This window comes from Heptranchias perlo, chromosome 13, assembly GCF_035084215.1.
Source record: "Heptranchias perlo isolate sHepPer1 chromosome 13, sHepPer1.hap1, whole genome shotgun sequence".
NCBI lineage: Eukaryota > Metazoa > Chordata > Chondrichthyes > Hexanchiformes > Hexanchidae > Heptranchias > Heptranchias perlo.
This window is the reverse complement of record NC_090337.1, coordinates 19,962,150-19,987,251: the sequence shown is the minus strand read 5'-3', so window position 1 is coordinate 19,987,251 and position 25,102 is coordinate 19,962,150. Positions and strand designations below refer to the sequence as shown.

The 25,102-nt window shown below is 43.1% G+C and overlaps 2 protein-coding genes across 2 annotated transcripts; one reads left to right on the top strand and one right to left on the bottom strand.

Annotated features, from left to right (window-relative positions):
• Positions 1-5,559: 5,559 nt before the first annotated feature.
• LOC137331756 (EEF1A lysine methyltransferase 3-like) lies at positions 5,560-16,148 on the top strand. The gene is made up of 3 exons (XM_067995738.1): positions 5,560-5,700; positions 10,062-10,173; positions 15,664-16,148. Exons 1-3 carry the CDS (start codon positions 5,560-5,562, stop codon positions 16,074-16,076), a joined length of 666 nt encoding a protein of 221 aa, XP_067851839.1. The 3' UTR covers positions 16,077-16,148.
• A 7,442-nt stretch (positions 16,149-23,590) lies between these two features.
• LOC137331361 (actin-like) lies at positions 23,591-24,765 on the bottom strand. The gene has a single exon (XM_067995109.1). The coding sequence runs from the start codon at positions 24,745-24,747 to the stop codon at positions 23,626-23,628; it is 1,122 nt and encodes a 373-aa protein (XP_067851210.1). The 5' UTR covers positions 24,748-24,765; the 3' UTR covers positions 23,591-23,625.
• Between the last annotated feature and the right edge of the window lie 337 nt (positions 24,766-25,102).

Sequence of the window (25,102 nt, the reverse complement as noted above, 5' to 3'; positions counted from 1 at the left end):
ATATTTACCTACAATTTGGATCCCCTCAAACTGAAACCATCAGGGTGGGGGAGCGCAATGGATGTATTCAGCACTACATCTGAGGAGGAGGCACGGTGTGCAGTTCTGGGAGATGCAGCTCCACAAGACAGAGGCGCTCCACAAGGACCTGCAGAAAAGCAGAGAGGGGAAGAACGAAGGGGACGACGTCTCAGGAGGCACAACCTTCATGAAAGGATCTACAGGCAGAGGCAGAGCTTCCTGGACCTCTCTAAGGAGCAGTGCCTACAAAGGCTAAGATTGAGTCACCAGGTGGTAGCAGACATCTGCAGGCTCCTTCATGCAGAACTGCTCCCAGCTGGGCCAGGTGGCCACGCATTGCCTGTTGCAGTTGAAGTCACCACTGCCCTCAACTTCTTCGCCTCCGGATCCTTCCAGGGCGCCAGTGGTGACATCACCAGGATCTCTCAGTCATCTGCCCATAAGTGCATACGATAGGCCACAGATGGCTTGTTTACCAAGGCATCCGACTACGTCAACTTCCCCATTGACGACATCGGCCAGACTGAGAGGGCAGTGGGTTTCCACTCTCTGGCTGGCTTCCCACATGTGCACACACGTAGCAATCCAAGCACCTCCACATGAGCCAGGAATGTTCATCAACAGAAAAGGATATCACTCCATCAATGCGAAGCTGGTTTGCAGAGGTTTCTGCAGGTGTGTGCCAAATTCCCTGGCAGCTGCCAGAATTCCTTCATGCTACGTGAATCAACATCCCAGCCCTCTTCCACGCACAAGACAGACTTAAAGGATGGCTCCATGGAGACAAGGGATACCCCCTGCAGATGTGGCTCATGACACCTGTGAGGAACCCCACCAGCGAGGCACAGAAGCGATACAATGACAGACACCTTACCACCAGGTCTGTCATAGAGCAAGCCATAGGAATGCTGAAGATGCGCTTCAGGTGGCTGGATTGACCTGAGGGAGACTTTCAGTACTCACCGGTGAGGGTGTGTAGAATAATAGTTGTGTGTTGCATCCTGCACAATATCGCTCAACATAGAGGGTTACCGGTGGATGAGGTCCCATGTGCCCATGAAGCAACCGCACCTGCCATCAACATTGAAGAAGAAGATGAGGAGGAGGATGACAAAGGATGAACCATCGGCAGAGCAGCGGCTCATCTGGCTGCTCGTCATGCCAGGGAGTCACTCATATTTGATAAATTCTCATAGAGAGATCTGCAAAGTGACTGCAGTCAAGCACTCAGACCACTTGGAATGACCACCACGACCACCAGCACAAGCACCAGCATCAACCATCCCCCACCCCACCCCCCCAGGTTGCATCAAACAGTCCTGTAACTACACATACACACATTGTAAATGCACCCAATGATGAAACACATGAAAGGGCGCTTTCACAAGAGGGACTCAAGAATGGGCAAGACGTGGCAGTGGTGGTGAAAATCATAACATTTAATGTGAATTTAACAAAAACCAAATATAAATGAAAACCATGACAGTCTGTCAGACACCCTTGTGCATACCCTTCGTGATCACAAATCCTTTGCCTTCCTCTTCCTAACGCTCCTATGTGGTGCATGCCCTGTGGCTGCAGAGGTAGTGCCAGGTTGCTCAGATTCATGCCTGGACTGCTTAGTCTATGACTTCTGGGTTTTGGAGCTGTGAGGGCCCCTCCAAAGACTGCTCCACATGCACCTGTGCAGGGGCAGACTCGGCCATCTGGAGAGGAGGCAGCATTGCGGGTATTGGTTGAGGGGGGGAGTACTGGGTGAGATTTGTGGGCACTTTGAGTGGAATGCCTATTTCCATGTCCCCTTTCGCCATCATCCCTCTCCTGGGCCAGGGCTACATCACTCCTACTATTCTGCTGGACAACAGATTGGAGGACACGTGCGATGCCTTGTAAGGCCACTGCTAATGTATCTGTCTGCCTGTCTAAGGCAGCAGAATGTAGTTCACCCTGAGTTCGCAAGGCTGTTGCCAGGGCCTGAATGGACTCATTTGTGAGCTGTGCTTGAGGTTAATGTAGGCTGCCATTCTCTCCATTGCAGACATTCCCACACTTAACTGTGCCACCAATCCACTAGCGAGTGTGTATGGCATGTTTTCCACTACCTCACAAAGTTGCTCCTGTACCTCGATCATTCTCCTTCTCAAGGATGGCCCCCTGGGATTCAACATCTGTGCCAAGCTGAGCAGAGCTTGGAGAGGAGTGCGCCCACCGACATGGACTCTCCACCGCTGCCCCGCCAACATTATCTGCTCATGCTCACTTGTGTGTGTTGATTCACCAGGTGGCAACCCAACTACATCTCTAATAGGACCCACCGAGGTGTGAATATCTGCGCTGGTGCATGGCTCACTAAGATGTGACGTTGCACCATCAGAGGCAGGGTGCTCCTCTGAGGAATCGCCCTCATCCAGGTCTTCAGTCCACAACGCCACTGGAAGAGAACATACAGCAATATTAATAATCATCGCAGAAGTAACGCTGTGATGAGCATCCTGAGGTGTGCAACAGGTCGATCATTAATAACATCAATCCACCTTGTGTGTAAGGGATGTTAAAGTTCTGTCACCAGATGTTTGCGGGGTGCCAATCTCGGCATCCCCTAGGTCCAAGCACTCCATCATCTGACTTATCTCCGATGCCTCCTCCTCCGTCTCTGAGAGGGTCACGATTTGAGGAGGCCCTCCTCCAGTCCTCGCCCTCTCCCTTGCATTATGCGCTATCTTCTCCTACAAGGGGAGAAAGTACAGACCTGTGAGTGAGTGAGGGTGGTATGGTCACCCGATGGATGCATTGCTTTGGGTCAGGATGACAGTGAAGCAGATGCATCAGAGGGCGACTATTAGACAGATTGATCACATTGCATCGGGATTGGGGTGAGTGGGAGAGGTGGGTGCACAAATGGCGGGGGGTGGTGAAGAAGTGCATAGAAAGTGAAGGTAACTTGACACTGAGCCTTAAGTGGGTGTGAGGAGTGATGTGATGGAGTAGGCTTTGCAGGGCAGTATGAGGTGGGGGGGAGGAATGTTCACTACAGAATGCAGGTGAATCAGTAACTGTACTCACTTTCCCTGACCTGGTTAGGTCATTAAATCTCTTCCTGCATCGCAGCCATGATCAGGGCACCGTGCTCCTGCTGCTCACCTGTTCTGCCACCTTCAGCCATGTCTTCTTTGTGACAGAAGCGGGTTTCTTCCTCCTGTCCGGTGGATACAGGACCTCCCTCCTGTTTCTCACCAGCAATGTTTCCGGGGCGGAGTCAGAGAACCTGGGTGCCGGCTTGGCTATGGGATGTTCCTTGCTCATTTTTGTCTTTCTTCTTCAAAGTGCATTGTTGGAGTGGCCCTTTAAATAGTGGGCTTTAAACACGCCATGCAGGTGCACAGTCCGCCCTCTGTGCAGTTAAGTAGCTTCAATTGAGTCCGATCGCTTGGGAAACCGCACCAAAATTTTTTCCAGGTTTTCACCCGCTTATTGACCCCCCCCCACCACCGCCATCCTCCCCCCCCCCCCCCCCCCCCCCCCGCCTTGCTGAGATCCCACCTCATAGTTAAAATTTAGGCCCAGAAATATGACTAGCTCCAGGGGGAACATCTCTGGGGTAGGCGGTAGTCCTGCCCTACTGGGGGTGCACACCCCATCCCTCCCATCGGAAAATGCCGGCCTGTGCATTTCTTTATTACAATTAAAACAAATAAGTAAATTCAATAATCTCACGAAATTCTTCAGCATTGATCATTTTAGTATTGACGAAAAGTAGACATTATCTCTTGTGGTGAACTCATGAAGCGTATACTTGGTGTGATTGGGCTGAAGAATTGTCTATCGGTCAGTCAACTGTACAGAATCACATAACTTTTGTTTCATGCTTCATCATGTCCTATTTTATTCCATCTCTCCCTCACACACACATGCCTTTAGTTCCATCTCACCACACAAATATTAGTAAGCTTTTTGTCAAAAGCAACATACCATAAAATAGCTTCACTGTTACCTGAAACTTAAATAATTATTAGGCATCCTCCAGGATGGCTTAGGATAGGACAGAAATTGTGAGGTTCCACAATCTCTGCTGCAGCAGGGTATGGAGTTGAGAATCTTGGTTTGATCAATCCCAACCTTTTGGATGCCAGTCCTGTTCCTGCTGATGCAGAGTTGCTTGAGAAAGTACTTTGCCTTTAGGCTGTTGGGTGTCTCTGCAAGATTAAAATTATTTATTTTCGCTACTTATTGGTGGACATTAGACAGCAATTGTCATGGAGTCAGCTGTTGCAAGGGGACTGAGTCAAGTATGAAACACACACAGTGCCACTGAAAAACTGAAAACAGTACAATCATTCGAAACTCCTGTATCGATCAAGAAATAAAATAAGGACATTTTATTTTTGAGTTAGTTACTATTTGGAGGAATTCCTTGCTAAAAAATTGTAAATTGCTGAGTTGCCTTATTGGACAGTGCTAATGTAAGGAAAGAATTCCTTTTTGTTTTGAAGCTGGGGTTGTTGAGAGAAAAAGTTACAAATTACTTTCAAGGCTACACAAATACTTTAGATAGGGAAACTTCCTGACTTTGGTGTTAGATCGAAGTAGAGAGGCGTGCGAGACTTGCCACCTTTTCATAGGTTTTTAAGAGTGGGCTTTGAGCAATTCACCATCCACTGAATTGCGACCATCCACTGAAAGTTAGTGAGTAACTTTGTTATATATAATTTTGTATCAGTGGGATTGGGACTGCTGAATAATGTTTATAAGTTCAAGAGGAAACAATAAGCATATGATAGAGTAAGTGATTGAGGGGTATGAGAGATGGAGTAGTGTATGGTATTTTTCAAACTGTGGAACCATTGAGATGGACAATCTCTTTCAGTCTTTTACATTCCTATGTTTCTATGTAGGCTATTGCTCCTATGTTCACTAATCTTAGAGAAAGAATAGTATGGATAATAACGATTTAAAGATCAGTTACTTTGGGTGCACTGTTTCTGTGTAATGCCAGGGCATGGGGTGGGAGCAGGAAAATTGGTTCCAGAATGGTTTACAACAAGTATCGATTGAGGGAGAAATTATAACATCATTTAAAAGAGAAGTTATTGAGCGTTTGAAATGGAAGAATATAAAAGATTACAGGGAAATGAGATTATAGTAGATATGTCCAGTCAAAGTGATAGCATTGGCATAGGCAAGATGGGCCAAATGTCCTCCTTCTGTGCTGTAATTTCTCTGAGAGTTCCTGAGTAAAATTTTACATGCAACTAATGTTTCTTAAGATCAGGGACAGTTATTCAGGGCCGTGTGTATCTTAATCTGTTTCATTAGTCATCAAGTTAGATGATTGTGGTTTGTGTTTAAGGTCTATGCTGAAATATTCTGCAGACTTTCCAAAAAAAAACATCTGCCTTAACAGAAGGAAAAACGTTAACTCAAGACACGAGAAGCTGAAATTGATAAAGATCCACATTCGACCACTGGAAGGAAACTGTTCAAAGATCACCGAGGATTCACTGGAGATCAAAGAAACCGAAGTGAAGATCAAGGAGGAAAATGGAAACCGAGCTGAACGAGAGTTGCGCTGACACTGATAGCTACATTTTGGAGAGAAACTATCAGTTTTGTGGACAGAATTTAAAGATCAGTCAGAGCTCAGATTCTCAGCTTGGGACTTCTAGTTTCATATGGGATGCTGTAAGTATAGTGATCTGCTGCAAATGTAATAATTGCAAATCTTACATGGTTCACGTATTGTTAGTGCTTTTACTTATATAAAAAAAAATCAATCAGTGGGTGTTTCAAAAAACTCCCTTTATTACAATGGGTTTGCAATCTATATTACGTGTTTTTGCAAACAACACTGCACTTTGAAAAATGATTCAGAATCATAGCACACTACATATTCAAAAGCACTATGTCGTGGAGAGGTACAATGTGGGTTAATGACAGTTTGTTTTTGTTTTGGGCTTGTTTTATGCCCTTGTTTTAGTAAGAGATCTGGCTGAGTGAAGCTCATTGAGTTATGCTGCCTTAGCTTTGGGAGCATGGTTATACTGTTCAGGCACTGGTTCTTCTGAGTTTCAGAGGAATTTGGGAGCACCTGATTAGTGCAGTCTGTTTTGCTCAGCTGCACTTATTGGGGCAAGTCTACTGTCCTGGGAGGAATCTGGCACAATTTGGTTTGTCATGGAAGAAGTTGCTTCATGGAGAACTGTGCCGGCCCTGGTGTGGGACTACCTACTTAGCTGGCCTTGTTGGAGTTAGAGCAGTTGAATCACAGTGTGATTTGGTTGCTCTAAAATATTATTCTTGTGCCAAATTTCTACTACCATCAGCAAAAATACATTGTAAAAGTCCTGGTTTGCTCTTGTAAAAGCATTATTAGATAAATGCTTTATCTAATAATAGCATTTATCTAATAATGCTTTTATTATTAGATAATAATAATCTAATTGTTGTTGGTGAGTAAGTGCCGCTTGATAGCACTGTCGACGACACGTTCCATCACTTTGCTGATGATTGAGAGTAAACTGATGGGGCGGTAATTGGCCAGATTGGATTTGTCCTGCTTTTTGTGGACAGGACATACCTGGGCAATTTTCCACATTGTCGGGTAGATGCCAGTGTTGTAGCTGTACTGGAACAGCTTGGCAGGAGGCACGTCTAGTTCTGGAGCACAAGTCTTCAGCACTACAGCTGGGATGTTGTTGGGACCCACAGCCTTTGCTGTATCCAGTGCACCGAGCTGTTTCTTTGTATCACAAGGAGTGAATTGAATTGGCTGAAGACTGGCTTCTGTGATGGTGGAGATATCGGGAGGAGGCCGAGATGGATCATCCACTCGGCACTTCTGGCTGAAGATGGTTCAAACGCTTCACCTTGTCTTTTGCAGTCACGTGCTGGACTCTGCCATCATTGGGTATGGGGATGTTTACAGAGCCTCCTCCTCCCGTTAGTTGTTTAATTGTCCACCACCATTCACGACTGGATGTGGCAGGACTGCAGAGCTTTGATCTGATCCATTGGTTGTGGAATCGCTTAGCTCTGCCTATAGCATGTTGCTTCCGCTGTTTAGCATGCATGTAGTCCTGTGGTGTAACCAGGTCGGCACCTCATTTTTAGGTACAACTGGTGCTGCTCCTGGCATGCTCTTCTACACTCCTCATTGAACCAGGGTTGATCCCCTGGCTTGTTGGTAATGTAGAGTGAGGAATATGCCGGGCCATGAGGTTACAGATTGTGCTGGAATACAATTCTGCTGCTTCTGATGGCCCACAGTGCCTCATGGATACCCAGTTTTGAGCTGCTAGATCTGTTCTGAATCTATCCTATTTAGCACGGTGGTAATGACACACAACACGTTGGATGGTGTCCTCAGTGTGAAGACGGGTCTTTGTCTCCACAAGGACTGTACGGTGGTCACTCCTACCAATACTGTCATGGACAGATGCATCTGCGACAGGTAGATTGGTGAGGACAAGGTCATGTAAGTTTTTCCCTCGTGTTGGTTCGCTCACCACCTGTCGCAGGCCCAGTCTGGCAGCTATGTCCTTCAGGACTTGGCCAGCTTGGTTAGTAGTTGTTCTACCGAGGCACTCTTGGTGATGGACTTTGAAGTCCCCCACCCAGAGTACATTCTGTGCCCTTGCTACCCTCAGTGCTTCCTCCAAGTGGTGCTCAACATGGAGGAGGACTGATTCATCAGCTGAGGGAGGGTGGTAGGTGGTAATCAGCAGGAGGTTTCCTTGCCCATGTTTGACCTGATGCCATGAGATTTCATGGGGTCCAGAGTCAATGTTGAGGACTCCCAGGGCTACTCCCTCCTGACTGTATACCACCTCTGGTGGGTCTGTCCTGCCGGTGAAACAGGACATACCCAGGGATGGTGCTGGAAGAGTCTGGGACGTTGGCTGAAAGATATGATTCTGTGCGTATGAATATGTCAGGCTGTTTCTTGACTCGTCTGTGGGACAGCTCTCCCAATTTTGGCACAAGTCCCAGATGTTCATGAGGAGGACTTTGCAGGGTCAACTGGGCTTGATTTGCCTTTGTCGTGTCCGGTGCCTATTGGTGCGATGCCGGATGGTCCGTCCGGTTTTATTCTTATTGTTACCTTCTGTACCGAGATTTTACAATTGAGTGGCTTACTGGGCCATTTCAGAGGGCAATTAAGAATCAACCACGTTGCTGTGGCTCTGGAGTCACATATATGCCAGACTGGGTAAGGACGGCAGGTTTCCTTCCCTAAAGGGCATTAGTGAACCAGAGGGGTTTTTAACGACAATCCAGTAGTTTCATGGCCACCATTACTGATACTAGTTTTATTTATTTATTTAATTAATTGAATTTTAATCCCCAGCTGCCGTGGCAGAGATTTGAACTCATGACTCCGAATTATTAGTCCAGGCCTCTGGATTACTAGTCCAGTAACATAACCACTATGCTACCAAAACCGAACATTTAAACATCTATCTATGGCCCCTCCTTCTGGACCTATCAACTACTGGAAACAGTCTGCCTAACCTATCTAACCTATCCTATCCTTTCAGAATTTTAAACACTTCTATTATATCATGCTATAATCTGCGTTGTATGTGACGTCATGTAAGAACAGGATCAAGCTTATAATATCATACTCCATCACTCGAATAACCTGCCAGCATTCACCGTCTAGGCTCATACAAATAAAATGCCTATCTGAGTGAGGTACTCGAGGGCTGTTGGCCTAAAACCCAGCCAGCCTCAGTGACTGCAGCAGGGGAGGGGAAGAAAATGGAAGGAAAACTAGAAGCGGAAAGAAACTCTAGGCACTGGACATGAAGCAGACACCAGGCATTTCCCCACTGGTTGGGAGGAAAAATTGATGATTGAATTATTCTGGGCCAGCTGGACATTACAGGAAGGATTAAAAGCCATCCAACCTGAATAGCTTGCCCATACTAACCCAAGGTTTATTTTTACTGTTGATGTTCTGCCATTTAAAACTGTAAGCACTTTCACTAAGCATTACATCCTGTCATATTTCCAGAGCATGTCAGTGACCTCTCGTAACAGAAGATCATTACTTTCACTCATTGAACCTGATGTTGTACTCCTGAATTTTGGACATTGAGCTCCCAATGACCTCCAAAGTTTAGAATAATGGATTTAATAATGATTCTGGTGTGGTTTACTCTGAGTACTGAATGTGATCCTGTCGTCAGATTCATGTCTGATAAGCATCAAATGGAGGGAAGATACTTCCCCACAGCAAGGGAGAGGGCACTGGAGGGCGCATTACTTCTGGTCTCTCTGTCATTCTCCAGGCAATGATTGTTGAGAGGCAACAGTTGAGATTGCTAGTGGTGGGTGGAGAAGCAAGAATCAAAAGAGGGAGGGAAAGCAAGCATTTGAGAAAGTGCACTGAAATATATTTTCCCTGTAGAAATGCATTATGAATGTGGAGTATAGTGATGTATACCCTTTTGCAGAAGAGAACTGTTGTAAGTTTAAGTGCCTCTTTAATATGCTGGAGCATCTACTGCTACTGAGTCTGTCCATTTGCATTTCAGGGCTGATTCTATTGCATTTGTGACAACTGACGCACAACTGTGGAGGAAACTGTCTGCACCTTACCCACAGCCAAGATTTTCTGCCAGCGTTGCTGTTGGCTCTGGAGGTGTAGGAAATGTAAAAGGGCCAATGAACAAGACGCTATACTCCAGAGTCCAACACCAACAAATAATTTGATTAGTTACAAAGAGTTACCAATGAGGGGAGGGGGTGGGGTGCAGAGGACAGAGCCAGCTAAGGCCTATTTATTCCATTTATTCTTCCTCCATGGATGATGGACCAACAGAGGTTGACATAATGGCCAGGCAATCTGCTCGCTGCTCTGAACCTGCTAATAGGAGATAGGAAACTGAGCCCGAATAAGCACTATTCCAACCAATTCTTCTTCCTGCTTGTGGGGAGGTGCTGAACCCACATCTCACCTCTCTGTGACACGTGATGGCTCTACAATGCTTCACTACAGCTTCTAAATGAATTAATTCTAACATGGACTTATGTTTCAGGGTCTTGCTCTTTGTCAGTATTTTGAAGAAGAGAGAATAAAGTTTTCTGGGATGAAGGTGATTGAACTGGGAGCAGGCACTGGAATTGTGGGAATCTTAGCGGTCCTACTAGGTAAGTTAAAAGGTTCACATGAAGCTAAGGAAGCAGAACGTTGCAAATGTGAATGGGAAAATGGGTAATGATGAACATTGAGTATGGACAATGAGTAATTTGATGTTTTCATGGTTAATAAGTATACACAAGCCTTGGGCATCATTCAATCATTTGGTCTATGGCACATTTTTGTTCTGTTAAAGTTTTCATCGTTTATATCACTTAGCTGTACGGTATCCTTAATATTACCATTCACTTGTCACACAGTCAATTAAAGGGAAAGGTAAGGATGAATGCTTTTCACATATATGGTTGAGATGATGGACAAGTGGGAGGAGTCCACTAGCCACATCTATAACACATGGCAGGAAGTTTCCTACAACCTGCTGAACACCCTGGAAAAAGTGATAGCTAGGAAAATGTCTTCAAAATCAAGATGTCACAAATAGCTTCTAAGGACTTCTGGAGTGGCAGCTACTGCTGTTTCAGTAGATGCCTTGAGGGTCAACCTGAACTCCACACTTGCACTGGACTTCCAAGACCTGGTTGAGACTATTTGGTCTGACATGACAGCTACCAGTAGCACCTCTGAGCCTTTGCCCAGTACCAGTTGGCTGTAAGATGTTGCTGTCTCTCTGGAGAGTGGCATTGAGTCAGCTTCCTTAAGGGACCCTCCAATGCCTACATGAAGGAGCTTCAGATATGGGCCCAGCACCCCTTGCTACTGTAATAGAAAGACTGCTGAAAGCTGTTCACTCCGGTACAGCAGCTTCCCTGACGCAAGGGTCACCTCACGCTTCTAAGGCTCCAGGAAAACCATCCCAGCCACCCAACCACTCAATCTCATCTCACTCAGGGAGCACTTCATCAGAGTAATAGATTAGAAGCTCAAGCAAGTAAGTTAGCTGGTGCAAAGGGTAGACATAGTGTTTAGAAGTAGTTGTAGGTGGGGTAATTGTCATTTTTGGCACTTTTTGGTGAATGTTGTTCAGTAAAGTAAACATGGCTTGTGCACAGAGTTCTAAATTCATTTATGCATGTGTTTTCAACTTTTGGGGGTTTGGATGATGACAGGAGAAATATAGAGTTCTGTCATTAAGGAATTTGGCATACGTCTTTGACTGTGAGGGTGTGGAGGAGAACAGGCAGATGTGAAATGATTTTATTTGGTGAATCAACTTTTCTTGATAGCACTGGACTATCAGTTGGGTCCTCTTTACTCTGGTTATGGCTGTTGGTTAACCTGTTCCATGTCCTCTCCTTTATGTGAGGTCCAACAACCCCCATTTCATCATCATTGCCTTTAATAGCCATAAGCAGGAAGCTTTTCTTCATTTTAATGATGTGTAGCACGCAACATGCTACAATGATTGTTGAAACTTGCACTGATCTGTACTGTAGGGTTTCAACAGATTTATGCAGGTACCTAAAATGAGACTTGAGAATTCCTATGGTTTGCTCTATGACACTTCTTGTAGTAGCATGGGCCTCATGGACCTCATATCTATTGTATCCCTTTGCCTATGTAAGCTTTACTGGAGTCATAAGCCATGAATGCAGGGAATAGCCCTGATCGACAATCAATCTTTCTGATACATGGCTCCTTTCATGTTCATAAAACAGTTGCCATATAGGCTTTGAGTGTTCATGCATTCTGTCAATTGCTCCTGGCACCAGTGAGAAGTCTGGCAGTCTCTGGAATTGGCAAGCTCACTTTCTTTGTTAGTCTGGTTCCATTGGGAAATACATGACTTGTGCAGCTCTCCTGAATATAGCATCATTGACCTTCTGGTTGTAGTAGTGAGTAGCTACCTAATTAATGTGGCAAAGATCACCTGATGTTGTCTGGAAGGATCCAGTTGCAAAGAAATTCAAGGCAGTGGTGACCTTGACTGGTACAGACAATGCTGTTCTCCTGGTGGAAGTGGGCTTCAGGTCTTCAGCCAGCAACTGGCATGTCTCCCCTATGCCTACCAGCCTTCTGATGCAGTGATTGTCAGAAAAGTCTAAGTAAGACCTTGTTGGTCAGTAGACCCTGGTGAGTGAGTGCGTATATGTAGGGAAGAAATGCCTTCTATGATGCTTCACTTTAATTGTCTCCAGTCTAGCCTCTTTTGTGTCCTCATCTTCCTCCTCCTCCTCCTCTCCATAGCATAAGAATAGATCGATTCCCATTTAGCAATCCAAGTTCCTACTGCAAAGCAGTACTTTGAGCAGAGCTGGGTAAAAGTAGCAACAAAAGCCCTAATTGAACTTCAAGTACTTAACAGATTGATGTGCAGACAAAGTAACACCAACCTTCAGTAGCAATGCAAAAACTAGCCTCCTCAATGTAGTATCCACAACTTATATAGTAGCAATAATTATTTGGGGTGAGTTTGGGATAAAAGTTAGAGGAAATGGGTTGGAGGGGTTAGCCTTGCCTCCTTGACCCCATTTATATATGGCGGATTGGGATCCTGGTGGGCCTTAAACGGTATTTGGCAATTTTCTGGGAGGAAAACCTTGGTGCAGTTTTTTAACAGCAATTTTGAGGCGATAGCCTTTAAGAATCCATTTTACTCTGTTTTACACCTTAAATCCATCCCAAAATGGATGATATTTCAGAGGAGAATCCAGTGTCTGACTCCATATTAAATGCTGCCATTCATACTTCAGTCCAATGAAAAGTTGACAGTGCAATTAGACACTGAAAGGGGGATTTTAACCCTACCCGCCCGGCGGAAACCGAGCGGGTGAGCAGTTAAAATCATCCAAGTTACTTACATCATCTGGACCTGACTGCAATTCTTACCAGGTGGCCTGAACTGGAAGTGGGAGTGAATTTCCTGCCAGGCCAACCCAGCAGTTAAGAGGATCAGGACGGGAAGTGGCTCGAAGAGGTAAGGTTTTTTTTACTTTCTTTGTGGTGCTAGAATGAACAGGAATGCTCCTCCGGGCCCCACAAGGAAAACTTAGAGCTCCCCTGCTGCAAACACGCCTGACTGATCACTGGAGCTCCATGGACCGGCCAGGCAGCCCATCCCGCCACTTACCCTGCTGTTGCCTGATTTTCCACCGTTTCCCGCTAACTTCTCACCTGGAATGGATGGGAAATTGTCCGGCAAATTTAAATGAGGCCCAGGAGTTAAAATACTCCGGGCTCCATTTCTGGAGCAGCAGATGAGTTTCTGACTCACACAGCTGCTCACCTGCCGAAAACTGGCCTGCGTTTAAAATCAGGACCTGAAAATCTACTAATATAGAATAAAAGAAAGATTGGTGCTACATTAATAATAAAAGATCCCATAACACTATTCAAAGAACAGCCGGAAATTCTCCTGGCGTCCTGGCCAACATTCTTCCTTCAACCAATGCCTGTATAAACATTTTGGGCCAAATTTTGCTGAAAAAATAACGGCATCTAAATGATGCACACCCTTATTAATGCGCAAATTGGCCAGCAACTTGTAGAGAGGAAGAGATATCCCGTGAATGGCAAATCGCTGCAAGTCGCTGGCCGATTTGCGCCGCTCTGCAGTTAGCTACACAAAAACAGAATCTCGCACTTAACCTCCCTGTGATTTTTATGAAGTTGCTGCATTTGCACATGAATTGCCAATTAAACTCACCACAGAAATTTAAGTCTAGTAATTAACAGTGTAAGTACCCTTTTAATGATGTGATAGTAGTTAATGACTGCCAATCAATCTCTCTTACCCAGAAAGTAAACAATTGTAAGTGTGGAGTCTCATTCCTTCAAGTTGTGAATTGTTTTCGGAGATTTTAAAAATGTCAAATTTTAAATTTTTAAATTTTTTTTCTTACTTTTCTTTTCTGTCTCTTTTTCTCTCTCTCTTAGTCCAATCTTTCTTTCCCTCTCTTTATTTCTCTTCCTGTACCTGATTTGACATTGAATTCACCCATTCTAATTCACCCTCCTTCTCAGTCCTTCCTCTGTTTATTTCTCAATCCTTTAATCTCATTGATTAAGGAGAGACACGGTTTATCCCATTATTCACCTCGACCCCAGATGCCCCGTTGCCCTCGCTGTGCTGTTATCAGCTCGCACTTCCAGCAACTTTGTGGGCAATTTTTTTTAAATAAACGTGCAATTGTAAATCTAATTAATGGGGCATGCTGCAAGATGCCCCACTCCAGCAAAACCTGGCCCTATATTTGGCAGATATTAATTTGCTGTTTGTGGGACTTTTCTGTTGTTCAAATTGGCTGCCACGTTTGCCTTCATAATAATAGTGATTGCGTTTCATAGATTGTACAGTGCTTTGGAATGTCCTGGGAATGTGTTAAATTGCTATATAGATGCAAGTTCTTTCTTTCCCCTTTCTTCTTAATATTTTGCCACTAGGCATTACCAGCACCTTTAGAAAACACCATAGTGTTTCCTGATTATAAAATATGCTGCAGACATCTGGGGTAGAATATCAATACTATATTTTTTCCAGATTCTTTGCATCAAACGTTGGGGTCTGAAAATTGGACACAAAGTTCTTCAATTGTCTATTTAATGTCCTCAAATTAAAAGTGATGTGAATATTTGATCAGTTGTTTCTGTATCACTATAATGTTTGTCATAATCCTATACATACTATACATAGAAAATGTTGCATTACACAGTAGCCGCCTTATTGGAACACATTTATGACCATCTATTATGCACATTGGATTGCTATTTGTTCTGTGTGCTTGATAAGAATGATTGGATAAAACAATGCTAAAGCATCCCACAGATCCAAGATCCTAATATCTGATCTAATGGCAGTTAGGACCAGAAGGAGAAATATTCAGAAAAATCAGTGAGATAAGTGGAGTGAAATAAAATGACTCTTTCCTGCCAATAGCAGCAATTTCAATTTCTAAAGCTTTTTGAAGACTTTGCGAGGTAGAGATCAGTACTATAGCATTATTACCATATACCTCATGAAGTGCCCATTGACCAGAATGTTTTCACACAGTCAGATTCTGGACTAGTGTGTTGATCCATTTTATCCTCAAATAAAAGGAATTTCTGCTTGATACTAGAGTAATCCCCTTAGGTGAGATGGGAAATGTACAAATAAGCACAGATTGAGACTTGACCTTAGCATACCTCCCATATTAGTTTTTTTCAAATTAAATTTTCATTTTGGAAACTTAACCTCTCTGTAAAAGTCCACATAGGCCAGTCTGTTTACAATGGACATACCTGTGTGATGTCTGTCAAGGCGTTCCCCTTCAATGCATCTGTGAAGGGCTTTGTAGGTGCATGTCAGCCAGCAACAGGATCTGTAGATCAGTGCCTGGCTTGGACAAGGTCCGTGGGTCAATAATTAGCTGCAACAGGCTCAATGATTTAATTGTTAGCTGCATGGGTCAGCATATACCTGAGATGGTATTCACTTGTACATTCAATATTTCCTTTAGACGATTGCTTTTTTTTGCTTTCTGTGACCATGATTCAGGATTGGATTATTGTGTGGGATAAACCCTAAATGGAGATACATCATTATTTTTTATTATTTTTTTCAGGAGGAGATGTAACAATTACAGACCAACCAAATGTTTTAAAGCAAATAGAACATAATGTTGCTGCCAGCATCCCCACATCCTGTAGAAATCGCGTAAATGTCCGTGCCCTATCCTGGGGTCTAGACCATGTTCAGTTTCCTACTGATTATGACTTCATCCTGGGTGGAGAAATTGTCTATATGTCCAAGACCTACTCCTTCCTATTAAAGACTCTACAACATCTCAGCAATGAAAGAACTATCATTTACCTCTCTTCCAAAATGTGGCAGGACTTTGAAATCAACACTTTCTATGAGGACGTCCTACCTCAGCATTTCAATTGCCAACTAGTTACCAGAAACGAAGTGGATGATATCAACGTGTATAAAGTGACCAAAAAATGTCCTAGTGCTGGGGATCAGCTGGTAACATAGAGTGAAAAGTCTATTTATCACATAATGCGACTCTTGGCATTCCTGAGGATGTTTTTCCATTATTGCCTTAAAAAGTCAGGTTGAAGAGGTATTTAGCATCCTGGATCTCTTTTTTATTTCATCTGCAGGTTTTTTGTTTGGTTTTTTGACTTTTCTCCCCTCCTCTCCTGATGGCACCAGAGTACAGTTCACAGGTAACTAACCTCAACAAAGTGTATAATACATTAAATTATTGGATAAAATAAGCCCAGATTATTATTGCAAAGTATGCCAACTGAGACCAGAGGACAAAACTGAAAATGAATGAAAATAGGTGTAGAACAGATATCAGGAAAGTTATTTTCTCAAAGTGAGAAATGTTTGGAATAATCCACCATCATGATAATACAGGCAAAGACATTAGATTTATTCAATATATAATTAGAAGCTATGATGGGTGAATTCATGTACTATAGGGATGAGATATGAATAATGGAATGACCTTTTCTCATGTACCACATCAGAATGTCTATTTACTTGCTAAACCATCAGGGGAGATTTTATGTAATGTTTGTTAATTAGGTTTGTGAGTTTCTTTGAACTTTACAACTTTTTACATTTTTTTTCTATGAATGGTGCCTTGAATTTAAGCAGCACATTGGGGGAAAAGTGCCTAAAATCTAACTATGTTGATGTGGCTTTTTCTTGCTCTGTAGTGTACATCAGACAATGTGTGCATTTGGGGGTTACCGCATTTGTGTAGAAAATATCTGATCCCTGTCCTTGACCAGCATCCAGACATTTTTTAACAGGAGTCACTGGGTAGCAATCAGTCTAATTTTTTTCAGTCCTCTATCCAGGGGCACCAAAGGGATTGTAGCACCCATATTGCTAAGATCTGCTAATGTAGCACAGACCAAACATCAAAGCCAGGATCTTCCTGGCCTGTGCCACACTAGATAGTGCAGTTACCCACTCAAACATCAGAAGCTTTTCGTAATGTTTTATCATGTTTGTGAAAGGTCTTCTTAAAGTTGATTTTTTTTCTGAATTTGAGTGCCTCAAATATCAGCAGCATATCAGTGAAAAATTGACTGCAATATAATGATAACTATGTGCTTTTTCCTCTGTAATTTTAATTGTAGCTTTTATGGATAAGGAGGGGTGGGTTACCATGTTTTGTGCATAAAGATCAGTTTTTGTAGTATTCAAGATAAAAATAAAATCATGTACTGACTCTCTCAAACTGTACTATGCTGTCTAAGGGAAAACGGACTAACAATTTTGTCAATGTTTTGAAGCTTGCTCAATCGATTTTAAAAAACATTAAAGTGATCTCAAAGCCCAATCTCATTAAAAAGCTCAATTTTTATTTTGTATGTATGTGCTCATTAAGGTTAGTAATGATCAAGTATTTTCTCACTTCACACCTGATGCTGGTATCATTCTTCTCCCGGTTTAGTTGTTATGCACAGCACATGCAAATGTGGTATGTTATTGGGCTACATGCATGCTTGGAATATCCTACAGTGACCTGTACAGTTAAAGATGGTTGAGAGTGACCAGTAGATCTATTAAGCGTAAGCATAATAGCATAATAAGCGAAAGCTGAGATCAAATTACAGATTTATCACTCCTTATCTAGTACCACAGGGGTTTACAGCACAGAAGAAGGCCATTTGCCCCATCCTATCTGTGCTGGATCTATGCTAGAGCTATCCAAAACTAATCCCACTATCATGCTCTCGCCCCATAGTTCTGTATCTTCTTCTGCTTAAAATATTTAGCCAATTTTCCCTTAAAAGATTCAATGGTCTTTGCCTCAACCAATACCTCCTACTCTTTTAGTGACAATTTTAAATTGATGACTCCTCATCACTGATTCCCCAACCAAAGGAAGTAATCTCTCTATCAAAACATTTCATGATTTTAAAAACCATTATCAGATCTCTGCTCTAGAGAAATTAGTGCCAATATCACAAGTCTCTCCATATTACTTTAGTTTCCCATCCCTGGTATCATCCTGGTGAATCTATGCGGTACACTCTCCATGGCTTTAATGTCCTTTCCATAATGCGATGCCCAAAGCTGCACACAGTACTCTAATTGTAGTCTAACCAATGTTTTGTACAAATTTATCTATAATGAGCGGCCGACCCGCAATGCCAGTTTTATGCCCAGGCGACAAGTTGAAAATCTACCCCATTTACTTCACTGTCTCTGGGCAGAACTCTTAACAAGTTCTTTCCAAATTCATTCACTGGAACAGCATTAGCAATGCCACATGAGATCTGCTACATACATAAGAGCTGTGAAACGTCTGTCACACTTTGAGGTAAATTTGCCCGAGATCTGCAGCACCAATTTTCTTCCCCTTCCCCTAGAGAGTGAGGAGGACATAAAAAACCTACAAGGGGATATAGACAGGCTGGGTGAGTGGGCGGAGATTTGGCAGATGCAATACAATATTGGAAAATGTGAGATTATGCACTTTGGCAGGAAAAATCAGAGAGCAAGTTATTATCTTGATGGCAAGAGACTGGAAAGTACTGCAGTACAAAGGGATCTGGGGGTCCTAGTGCAAGAAAATCAAAAAATTAGTATGTAGGTGCAGCAGGTGATCAAGAAGGCCAACGGAATGTTGGCGTTTATTGCTAGGGGGATAGAATATAAAAACAGGAAGGTATTGCTGCAGTTATATAAGGTATTGGTGAGACCGCACCTGGAATACTGCATACAGTTTTGGTCTCCATACTTAAGAAAAGACATACTTGCTCTCGAGGCAGTACAAAGAAGGTTCACTCGGTTAATCCCGGGGATGAGGGGGTGGACATATGAGGAGAGGTTGAGTAGATTGGGACTCTACTCATTGGAGTTCAGAAGAATGAGAGGCAATCTTATTGAAACATATAAGATTGTGAAGGGGCTTGATTGGGTGGATGCGGCAAGGATGTTCCCAAGGATGGGTGAAACTAGAACTAAGGGGCATAATCTTAGAATAAGGGGCTGCTCCTTCAAAACTGAGATGAGGGGAAACTTTTTCACTCAGAGGGTGGTAGGTCTGTGGAATTTGCTGTCCCAGGAAGCTGTGGAAGCTACATCATTGAATAAATTTAAAACAGAAATAGACAGTTTCCTAGAAGTAAAGGGAATTAGGGGTTACGGGGAGCGGGCAGGAAATTGGACATGAATTTAGATTTGAGGTTAGGATCAGATCAGCCATGATCTTATTAAATGGTGGAGCAGGCTCGAAGGGCCGATTGGCTTACTCCTGCTCCTATTTCTTATGTTCTTATGTTCTTATCTATGGCAGTTTCTCTAGCACAGTTGAGAAGCCCAATGGGAGCATGCCAAAATTAGTTACACAAAGCTAACCCCAGAAAATTTGCCTGAGGTCAGTGATGGCTGAATCAGGCAGGAATAAAACCTATCCACTAACTTTATACCAGCTTTCTGCCAAAGTAGAAAATCCTAGCTACCACTTCTAAAACCCAGACAACATAGTGAAGCAATTAAAAATAGGTTGCTCGATAAGTAGACAGAATAGTGGAATACAAATCTACAGAAGTTATCCATTGGTCATGTCACATTTAGCATCATGATGAGTTAATATACTAGAAAGGCAAGCTTCAATATGCAAAAGGACCGTTTCTCATCCCTGACTGTTCTTATGTTCTTTTGTTTGCCTGCTAAATCTTGCCCCATTACTGCAACACCTGTTGAATCTCTCTCCCAGGAAAGAAAACCAGAAAATAAAACCTTGTTAAGAGCTTGTTACCTACTTGTTAATGGCTGTTAAAGTAGAATAAAGATTAACAAATGCAGTTTATTCAAGGAAGAACAGATTTGAAAATGTAGTTATTTACTTTTAGTATTAAGATCGTCTAGACCACTCAGGAAGGATTTTGCTGTATTCATTAAAGGTGGGCAAAATTGTGGCAGTTTGCTGTTGCACAACACTATACTACAGAGAGGGCTTGCAGTGAAGATCAATGAGGAGCAGCAGGAAGATGAGAGGAGCAGGAGAATGAAGATATTGAAGATCAGTGCCTGCCATGTCTGTCTACATAATAACAGTGAATACACTTCAAAAAATAGTTCATTGGATGTGAAGTGCATTGAGACATCCTGATAAAATCCAATATAAATGTTTTTTCATTCACTAGGATATTATTGACTATTTTCCACCGAAAGGATTTGGAAAAAAGTTACTTTTAACATTGGGTTTTTAAAAGCGTGGTGTATTTAGTAAAGTTAACAAAAAAGGCTGGGTGATATGTAGTTAAGATATTAATCAGCTAGCTTTGATGTTTCCCTAAAGACTGTAAATAAACAATTTATTAGCCTGTCTCAACAATCAAAAAACACTTCATTGGAAAGTCTTTGATCCCTTTTCTTGTTGTAAACAAAGAGATATAAAATAGAGATTAGGACACAGACTACCAGAGAGTCCTTTTAAAACTGGAAAGAAGTGCAAGCAGTCAGGTTTTTAAAGAGTAAGTTGTGAGGGCTTTAACCAAAACTGAGAGAACAAAAATGCTGGAGGAACAGTTAGAAGTTACGTTGTTTAAGTCAAGTGAAGAACTGGATATCATGTCCTTCGTACATATGTGCTTCTCCAATCTTGCCATAAGTGGACTGACTTAACACTTTAGCGAGGCCAGGTATGAAGCATTAAGCTGCTTTACTTTACAGATGGTAAGTGAACATATAGAGTAACAGTTGCAAAAAATCGCACTGACTCCAACTCAACTTCAGTTCCCTCCTCATAAGCAAGGAAAATAATAAACTGCACCATCTGTATCAGTTATCAGGGCAAATATACTTCCTTTTAGTCAGTCAACATTGAATCTGACCAAGGTATATGCAGGTCTGATCAGCTGTTATTAAGGTAACCCACCTAGGCTTTATTTGCTTTTTTTTTCAGCAGCAACCTTACCAACTGACTTCCATCATGTGGGTCCTTGTTCACTGTCCCACAGAAAGTTGGGGGCTTGATTTCTGATTCCTCGAGCTATCTGGGGATTGGCTAGAAGAGCTGCCAACAGGCCTTTTACTGCACCCTCCCCCTTTGAAACTGACTTCATGCAAAGCTCAACAGAAAGGGACATTCCATCACCTAAGGTGTGAATATTTGCTGGGAGCATCGGATATTATCTCCACTCATCATAGGTGTCTGCTGTGGCTCAGTGGGTAGCACCCTGAGTCAGAAGGTTGTGGGTACAAGTCCCACTCCAGAGACTTGAGTGCAAAATCTCAGCTAATACTCCAGTGCAGCACTTTGTGACTTCCTGAAGTCATGAAAAGCACTATATAAATGCAAGTCTTTCTTTGTTCTCTCTAGAAGCTTCAATGGTTGATCACTATGGTATAAATCCGCCCTTTGTACCAGCAGCTTCAATATGTAGCTGTAAAATGGGTTTTAACATAACATAAATATCCAAATTGTTTCTCTGAAACAATGGTTGTAATTCCCAAAATGCAAAAACTCTTCTTCCCATAGTTATCAAGACACAGCGTTTAACTGGTCTTATCACAGCAGGTAAATCAATAGTTGGAGTAGCCACAAGAGCTCAACAAGCTCCTTAAAGCACAGACAGACTGTCCTCTGTGACTGGAACAGACCAACCTTGCTGTTTTTAACCATGCCTATGCTGTCATAAATTGGATAGCCAGGTGGTGAAGGATAGAATAATAGAGCATGGTCTTCAGTTGCTTCCAAGCCTTTATTCTCAGAGATCCCCCTTACACATTGTGCACCCCCTGGATAAACTCCCTCCCATAAATGGCTATATGTGAGTCCCCAATTGATTCCCACCACCTGAATACAATTAACACTAATTGATATAAATCACATGGATGCCATTAACATATGATTTTGCAATGAGTCAAGCCTTGGGTATGTGGCTGTCGCAATTTTCAGGTTTTCAGATATTGTCTTGGGTTTAATGTCTCTAAGTCACTCCTGTAAGTGGATCTCACATCCCCTACGATCTGGAGTATACCTTATCTAGTTAATCAATAACATGACCCAGGGATTCGAACAGAGAAATCTTACTCCATATACCAGCTACTGAAGTATCACACATGCCACAACATGAATTCTCTCTTTATGGAAAGTGGACTGAAAAGCATTCTATGAAGACAGGCACAGCTTCAGACCAATAGCTGGTTTATTTAAATAAAGTACATGAAAGAACAGTATACAATTTTCACAGTGAGAACAATCTATTTCCCTATACTCCTTGGTTATGAAAAACCATAAAGACCCAACTTACTATGTTTCTAAACATGGGCTCACCTTTTCTAGGCTAACTTTTTGAAGCTAAGTTGGTTCAAATTTTTTAAATCCAGTTTATTGCTGCTGCTGAAAAATCACAGAGATTGAGAAAGACAACTCACTGTGTACTTCTCCCAAACAAGAATAATTAATTCACCGATATTGTACGGAGACAAAAAGACCATCTTTATTGATGGTCTAAGATGCTTATCAATAAAGTAACTATTTCAAATAACTGTCCTTAGGGTCTTCCCATTGTTGAAACTACAGTAACTCGCACATGTAAGCAGTGCCATTGCCATCATGTCTCTGATGGAACTGCTTTTAAGCCCCCTACCCTATTACCTTGGGTGACATATATATTTAACCCCTTTCATGCTGCTCGTAGCAGAACACAAATACTGTAAGTTAAAAACTGGCTTTTGAACACTGACTGTTTCCATTGGCAGGAGAGTTGCTAACTGGAGGATACAGATTTAAGATAATTGGCCAAAAAGCCAGGGGGGAGGGAGATGAGAATTTTTTTTTAACTCAGCGATCTGGAATGCGCTGCCTGAAAGGGTGGTGGAAGCAGGTTCAAATGGGAAATGGATATATACTTAAAAAGGAAAAATTTGCAGGGTTACAGGGAAAGAGCAGGCTCGTGGGACTAATTGGATAGCTCTTTCAAAAAGCCAACACCGGCATGATGGGGGTGAATGGCCTCCTTCTGTGCTTTATGATTCTATGAAAAGAAAGCGCAGCTCAGGCAACGCAAACTCAATCCAATTTGCCACAGTGACTGTCTTGCAACTGAAAATGTCACACCTCAGGTTGCCTAACATTGCTAGTTGTTTTACCCCAATCCAAGGGAGGAAATAAAAGCCAAAAAACTTGCCCTCCCTTCACACTTGTAACTCCAAAAGAGTAACTGGCTTCACACAAAATGCTTTGATAGTTTCATTCTTTGAGGTTTTGGGTAAAGACATGATTTTATGAAATAAAAACAGAAAATGTTGGAAACACTCAGCGGGTCAGACAGCCTCTGTGAAGAGAGAGAGACAGAGTTAACGTTTCAAGTCGGTGACCTTTCAATCTTATGATGTGGTTTCTAAAATGCATGGAGAGCTCAGTTTAATATGCTTTCATTTTCTTCATATATATTATTTGAATCTTTTCTTTAAAAAATAAAATAACTGGGAGTTCTGCAAAAATTATAAAACCGTCAGTTTCTCACTTTCATTTCACACTTTTATTTTGTCAGTACTTTTTGTTTTCTTTTTTAAATACAGTCGTTTTTTTTTTAAGATTTTAGAAACACTTTCTGTGCACGATGTTAGCTCCAACTTCCTTATACTCGCAGGCCAAGACCCACATTTGCTGGAAAGCAGAAAGGGAGGAGAGGATCGAGCCTCCCATCCACACAGAGTACTTCCTCTCTGGAGGGGCGCAGACCCTGACCGGGGTGCCGGTGGGGACCATCTTAGTCATCTCCTTAAGCATCCGCTCGTCCATGCCCGGGAACAAGCTGGAGCCTCCCGACAGGATCACGTTGGCGTAGAGATCCCTCCTCAGGTCGATGTCACATTTCATGATTGTGTTGAAACAGAGCTTGTCAATGCCGGGTGCCTCGATGCCAATGTTGGCCGGGATGAAGAGGGTCTCCGGACAGCGGAACCTCTGGTTTTGGATCTTGATGACCTGCCCGTCCGGCAGCTTGTAGTCCTTCTCCACGTCGCAAGGCTTCTTGCACATCTCGGCTTGCAGGTCCACGGCCACGTAACACAGCTTCTCCTTAATGTCCCTCACGATCTCCTTTTCTGCCGTGCTGACGAAGGAGACCCCACTCTCGGTCAGGATCCTCACCAAGTACTCGGTGAGGTCCCTGCCTCCCAGCTCCAGCCTCAGCACGGCGTGGGGCAGGCAGTAACCCTCGTAGATGGGCACGGTGTGAGTCACCCCGTCTCCGCTGTCCATCACGCACCCTGAGGTTCTCCCAGAGGCGTAGAGGGCCAGGACCGCTTGGATCGCCACGTACATGGCCGGAACCTCGAAGCCCTCGAAGAGGATCTGACACATCTTCTCCCTGTTGGCCAGAGGGTTGAGGGGAGCCTCGGTCACCAGAGCCGGCCTCTCGTTGGACTTGATTTTCAAATCATTATCGTACACGTACCTCCAGATCTTATCCATGTCATCCCACGATGTGACAATCCCGTGCTCCACCGGGTATTTGATGGAGAGGACACCTCGTTTCGCCTGAGCTTCCTCGCCAATGTAGAAATCTTTCTGGCCAGCCCCAATGATGAGTGCTTTCTGCCGGGGTTTGCCAATCACGTTGGTGAAGATCGAGCGTGGTTCTTTATCTCCTGAGATGCCAGCTTTGACCAGACCTGATCCATTGTCGATCACTATGGCGGGCTGGAGATCCACCATTTTTGCGAGGTCCCAGGAAGTAACTAGCAAAAAAAAAAACACTTAACACACACTTAACAAACTGCACCTGAGGTGTGCTTAGTAACGCTGCTCAAACGGCAATGAACTTTTCATACATGTAGTCCGGGCTTTAATATTTCTGTGAGGTTTCTCTCATTCAATTATGACAGTGTGTAAGAATTATGAGGAAATAATCACTGGTGATCAATGTCGCGTCATCTAGCAACCTCTGGACAACCATTCAGCACGGTCACTTTCACAGCAGCCTGTAGCTATTATTACTGGATATTAATAAAGTCTATGTCTAAAATACACTCAAAACACAACTCACACATTCAACCACTCTGCAACGTTA